General features: G+C 37.9%; 1 protein-coding gene across 1 annotated transcript; it reads right to left on the bottom strand.

Annotated features, from left to right (window-relative positions):
- Positions 1 to 1,878: 1,878 nt before the first annotated feature.
- Positions 1,879 to 2,814, bottom strand: LOC105996146 (olfactory receptor 50-like). Its single transcript, XM_013030129.1, has one exon. It carries the CDS (start codon positions 2,812 to 2,814, stop codon positions 1,879 to 1,881), a length of 936 nt encoding a protein of 311 aa, XP_012885583.1.
- Between the last annotated feature and the right edge of the window lie 4,066 nt (positions 2,815 to 6,880).

The raw sequence follows: 6,880 nt of genomic DNA on the forward strand, positions 1-6,880 counted from the left end.
CCCCTCTCTAGCAGCCTTTCTTTTATATTCATGTTGGAAAACTGGGAGAAAGATAAGTACAGAGGAATTTGTCAACTGGTATTAAAATAGGTAAGATGGGCTGGGTGCTGGTGGTTCCTGCCTGTAATTGTAGCTCTTCAGGAGGCTAAGATCTAAGGATCATAATTTGAAGCCAACTCATGCAGGAAAGTCTGTGAGACTCTTATCTCCAATTAATCACCAAAAAGCCAGACATGGAGCTGTGGTTCAAGTGGTTAAGTAATATTCTTGAGCAAGGATCAGGGACAGGGCTTAGGCCCTACTTCAACCCTAGAACCAGCACAAAAATTAAGTTAAATAAATAAATCATGTAGGAAAATCAGATCTGGTATTCTAATGCCCAGTAGGTTGACTAGAAATAATGACTACACACACACTCACATCCACACACACACACACACACATACACATACACACACACATACACATACATACATACCTTTTTGGACAGTGTTACTCCTTCCCTCATTTTCTCACACTTTTTCCCCTCCTGAATTAAATAAACTATAAAGAATGATAAAACTAACTTTTTTTACTAAGATTACTAGCCAAAAAGAGATTCAAATACATTACAAAGTTAAAAGAATAAAACCTGAAGCTCAAATAGTAGATAACTTGCCTAGCAAGTAAAAGACCATGATTCACAGCCTAGTACCTCAAAACAAATCATGAACCTAAAAAAAAAGAAAGAAAGAAATTGAAAGGTCAGATAAGTTGATGTTAGGTGAAATGAACACCAAGATAAGTATTCAAATGTTTTTCTTTCTTGCGATTGTTTCTAACATATTTATAAGATGATTTCTTTGTTGATTTGCATGTCCCTCCCCCATGGTATAAGCCCTGATTTCACTGTATTTGATGTCGGTATAATTTGTGGAGGAGAAGGGAAAAACAAATTGTTTAAATAGGGATACAGCTGGACCTATTGCAACAAGAGATGTACAAGTTGTTATGTTGAAAAACGAACTTTACAACTTTGGCGGGGGCAGGGGGGAGGGGGATGGGAAGGGAAGGGATGGGAAGGGGAAACAAAGGAGGAGGCAACAATGTTTGATAAGAAATGTACTCATTACCTTGCCCATGTAATTGTAACCCCTCTGTACGGTATTTTCCCAATAAAAAAAGTAAAAGAAAATCATGAACCTAAAAAAAAGAAAGAAATTGAAAGCATTGCTGAAAATGAGTCTATATCTATTTAAAAAATACAACTAAGTGATGGAACTACATAAAATGCAAATGATTTTAGTACAAGAATATATTACAAAAGGGAAATTTAGGAAAAGAAACCTGTACAAATGCTTGTAAACAACTTCCTAGAAATTCTTAAGATCAATAAAGTGAAAAGGAGAAAAGGAGAAGAGAGGAAATAAAGAGGAAAAAAGAATGAGAAGGTAGGAGAATGAGGAGAGTGAGAGCCTTTGTGCCCATGACACATGCCAGTTACTCTGAAGGCTGAGTTCTGAGGATCACATTTGGAGCCAGCTCAGGAAATTCTGTGAGACTCTTATTTCCAATTAACTAGCAAAAAAAAGAGAGCCAGAAGTAGAGCTATGGCTCAAGTGGTAGAGAACTAGACTTGAGTAAAAAAGCTAAGGAACAGCACCAAAGCTGTGAGTTCAAGTCCCAATACCAGCACAGAGGGAGGAGAGGAGAGACAACAGGAGGAAAACAGAAGGGAGAGGAAGGGAGGGAAGGGTAAAAGAGGGAAAAAATGCACCCAAGAGTCACACAGCTAAAACAAAAAGAATGCCACCTCAAGATTTAGTAAGAATTCGGGAAAGAACGTGTGTGTGGTATAGAAGGGGTTTTACATTAAATAATAGTAAACATAATAGCTAATCACAATGAAAATGTTCTGCTGAGTATATTCCTCAGAGCTCCTTTCATATCTCGATTCCTCAGACTGTAGATGAAGGGGTTTAGCATGGGTGTCACCAGAGTGTACAGCACAGCTACAATGACTTCATTGTCGCTAGTGTTGTTGGATGAGGGGACCAAGTAGAGCCCAATAATTGCTCCATAATAGAGAGAAACCACAGAGAGGTGAGAGCCACATGTGGACAAAGCTTTGCAGATTCCCTTCAGGGAGAGAGTTTTCAAGATGGTGGCACCAATATGACCATAAGAGACCAGAATGCATAGGAATGGTATAGTAATGACCACTGTTCCTACAGGGAGAATAACCAGCTCATTGATGGTGGTATCAGAGCTGGACAGCTTCAGTAAGGCAGAGAGGTCACAGAAGAAGTGTGACAGAGTGTTGTCTCTACAGAAAGAGAGATCAGCGAGGAGTAGGGTGTGTACCAGGGCACTGGCAGAGGACAAAACCCATGACAAAATTACCAGCAAGCAACAAAGGCCGTGACTCATGATGGTGTTGTAATGAAGTGGGTGACAAATGGCCACAAATCTGTCGTAGGCCATTGAGGTGAGGAGGAAGCTGTCAATACCCCCAAATAATAAGAAAAAGAATTCCTGGGCAATGCACCCAGCATAGGGGATGGATCCGCTCTGTGTCAGCATGCTCATGAGCATCTTTGGTGCTGTGACAGAGGAGAAGGAAATGTCTGTGAAAGCCAAGTGGCTGAGGAAGAAGTACATGGGGGTATGGAGGCGGGAGTCCAGCCTGATGAGCAGGATGATGAGCAGGTTCCCCAGCACCATAGTGACATACATGGCCAGGAACAGTGCATAGTACAAGCCTTGCTCTTCCTGCTGGATGGGAAGTCCCAGGAGAATGAATTCTGACACACAACTTCGATTATCCTTTCTCATGTTCTTCTCTTTTGTGGGCAATGAGAAAGAGATAGAAATGTGAGAGAAAAGTATTTTGTCAAAATCCAAGCATTAAACTGCATATATTTTAAACCTGAAGATCTCGTGATTTTGCCCCTTAAAAGACTGGTGTTGGAGTGAACAAAAGAAACACCTTACTTATCTAGCTAGAAGCCAGGTTAATAAGCAAGATCTGAATAATCATTGTATCATATCACACTAGGCTCAAACTTGATATTCCTATTAGTCTATTTATGGAAATCTGATATTAAGCGACTATGAAGTACATTCGGTAGCCAATTTGCGGGAAAAAAATAGCAAATGGTTTCTAATAGTTTGTTGGCTTCTCTTATACTGCCTATGCCTCTGAAACTTATTTTTTTTTACCAATACTTTATTTTCAGAGATCAGATAAAATGAAAGAATCCCCAGTGAGCTGCTTTGTGACTCAAAGTCAGCATCTGGAGAGGTAGATACATCACATGCTGCCGGTCAAGTAGGGCTTTGAGGAATCAGTGTATGTCAATAACATAAAGCAGCTAGTAAGATCCCTTGTTGTACATCTCTGTCCTTCCTTTAGGAAAATAATTTCTCCAGTAGAGGGCAGAACATAGAGGAAGTGGTGCTAGTGTCCATTTCTCTCCTCTATACTACAGTATTGTGAAAAATAAAACTTTTTATTACTGACCTTGATTATGCAGTTATATTAGATTCCGTCACAACCGAAGTTTTGACTAATAGTTTACTCTAATCGAGAACAAAGAAACAAGAATATTCTTTCTCACTCATTATTTTCTGTCTTCCATCACACTTTCTATAGAAATTTTCATGGAATATAGAGGGGGAAAGATCTGTTCCTCTTTCAGACCTATCCTGTGTAGTATTTCCTTAGCTCAAATCAGGCCATTCTTATTCAAGTCCTCAAAAAAGCTCTTTACAAATTGCCACTTACATAAACAAATAACCTCTTTCTCATTTATGGTATCTAATCAAGGTTTTGTGTCAAAGATTCTTAACTGACTTTTTTCATAATTTTAGTATGTTTTATTTCACTAGTCATTCATACCTTTTTCTCAAGACAGTTGATATTGTTCACTTATAAATAGGTGAACAATAACAAAAGAAGAAAGAATTTGATGATCTGTCTACTCAAAATTAGAACTAATATTCTACATACTTATATTTGAGGATGAGGAATCAACCTCATCATTCATTTGGAAGACTAACTACAGTTTATATTAATATAAAAATCTCCTCAACTGACTAAAATTATCTTTAGAATACTTCTTTCAGTCTACTACATGAAATCATCTTGTTTATGTTATTATCTCAGACAGATTATTATGTAGCTGGTATTATGTAGCTTACCACATAAAAATGATAATTAGCTATGTGTAGAGCATGTATTTTGTTTCTAATACTGTACTGTTTACATGTATTTTTACATGAACTGTTTGCATATACTAAATAACATTACTCATATGCAATTCTGTACTTTAGCATGTATACCTATAGGATAACTTGCTAGAAATTGAATCAGAAGAAATGTATATTTATGGTTTTGATATTTCATTAAATTACAAGAAGCTAAAATGGCAGGGGAATTCAATGTTGTTTGTTCTTTAAATTATTCTTTAATAGACAAACTTGTTACCTGAATAATCTAAAATTTGGCTCTGAACTCTGCACTCTCTTAACTCTAGTTAAGTGCTTGGAGATAGCTATTTGAGGAACAGAAAATCTCAAGACTGTGGTATTCTTAAAAAGAAAATAGAACAGAATTATCAAGCAGCCAGAATATATAAATTGTGTCTTTAAATTCTAAAATTCAGTTTTATTTCAGGTCAACTGTACTTTGAAGAAAAAGTTTTAGAAAAGTGTACTAAAGATTTTAATATGCAGTACATTATGTAAATCAAATTATAATAAAACATGAGTGTTCACAGGAATCTGAATGGGAAGTTATTGGAATAATTTAAATACAAATAATACATGCTTATGTCTACATCATAGCCAAAGAGATGAAGACAATGGCAGGGATTTGGTATTAAGTTTAGAAGAAAGCCAAACTACAGCTACAATAATGAGGAGGGGCACAGAAATGGAGGGACAAAGGATGAACAAATGCAGCAATGGTACTCACTAGACATATGTTGAAAATGAACTACGCAACTTGTGGGTGGGGAAAAACAAGGAGAGATGAAGGAAGGGGTGACATTTTCCAAATATAACTGTACTCTTCTTTTGTTTGTCTTTTGGGTCCGGTCGTGGGGCCTGAACTCTGGGCCTGGGCGCTGTCCCTCAGCTCTTCAGCTCAAGGCTAGCGCTCTAACACTTGAGCCACAGCACCACTTCCAGCTTTTTTCTTTTTGCTTATGTGGTGCTGGAGAATCGAACCCAGGGCCTCATGCATGGAAGGGAAGCACTCTACCACTGAGCCACCTTCCCAGCCCCTATAAATGTACTCTTTACTTGACTAATGCAATTGTAACACCTCTGTACATCACCTTTAAAATAATAAAAAATTCAATGAAAAATAAGATACTCAAAGAAATACTTTTTCAATGTTTTCTCCAAAACTAGATATAAGTTCAGTCAGTTTCTGGTAAAGTATTCTATTTGGAGAGTTATCTGGCCACTTCAATTCAAAATATGCATAGATATTCATCTCAAGATACAACTTTCTGTCCTGGCATGTGATCAAGAGAGCAGTAGCACATACTGGACATGCACACACACACACACACACACACACACCAGCACTGCTGAATGTAAAGTCTACTCCTGCTCTGTCACGGCCCTGAAATGCTGCAAGGCAGAAGTACCTTCAGATACACATCATGGCAAGTTCTCCTATGTCTTTCTACAAGGCACAGAAGACAGGTCAATCTCAAAGAGGCTCAAATTTCCTTTGCAATTGGTGGAATTATTAATACAGTATGAAACCACATAAATATAGCAAAACACATTTGTTGACATCCCCTGAGACCTAAGAGAAAAAAAATACATTTACAAACCATGGAGAGGACTTGGGGATGACCCTTTATTCCCAGCTGCAAATTAGAGACATACAGAATATAATTGGCTTGTTCCTTTTAACTCCTTTGGGGGAAGAACTCCTTGATGAAGCAGGCATAGGAGTGTTTACCTGGGAGCATCATGATCGTAACAAAGTAACAGTTCTAGGAACTGGATGATTCACAAAGCCTTTTGCCCCCTCAGTTTACCTTGGAGAAAATGCAATACAAAGTCCCAGGTGAAGGTTGAGTGTGATAAGCAATAATCTCATTATTTCAAAACACCAGATGCTAGGCTGGGAATGTGGCTTAGTGGTGGAGTGTTTGCCTTGCATGCATTAAGCCCCGTGTTTGATTCCTTAGTACCACATAAACAGAAAAAAGCCTGAAGTGGTGCTGTGGCTCAAGTGGTAGAGCATTAGCCTTCAACCAAAGAAGCTCAGAGACAGTGCCTAGGCCCTGAGTTCAAGCCTCATGACAGGGAAAAACAAATAAAAAATAAAACACCAGACGCCTTCATTCTCAGAGAAATTTTATCTCACTACCACCACTAAACCATTTGGATATGGTTATAGTTACTGTTACTCTTTCTCCGCCCAAAAATTAGGAATGGAATTAATTAATCCCATTCTGGAGAAAATCCACAACACAGTAGTATCATCATTCAATAAATGTTTAGCAGTAAACTCCTTATGAAACTTATCCCAGAAATATTCCATGGATCTCCGGCTCCATTTTATTTTTCTGAATAATACTTGATTGTATACAGCTAACACACTTTCTTTATACATCCATGGTTGGGTAGGCACCAAGACTGACTTCAGATTTCTCTATGTTGATTTGCATTTCTTTGAATAAACCCACAAGTAGAATAACAAGAGCATGTTGTACTTTTTTTTTAATTTTTATTTTTTTTATTGTGAAAATACTGTACAGAGGGGTTACAATTACATGGGCAAGATAGTGAGTACATTTCTTATCAAGCATTGTAGCCTCCTCCTTTGTTTCCCCTTCCCATCCCTTCCCATCCTCCCCCCCCCACCAAATCC

Source organism: Dipodomys ordii, unplaced genomic scaffold (assembly GCF_000151885.1).
Source record: "Dipodomys ordii isolate 6190 unplaced genomic scaffold, Dord_2.0 Scaffold127, whole genome shotgun sequence".
In the NCBI taxonomy this organism is placed as follows: Eukaryota; Metazoa; Chordata; class Mammalia; order Rodentia; family Heteromyidae; genus Dipodomys; species Dipodomys ordii.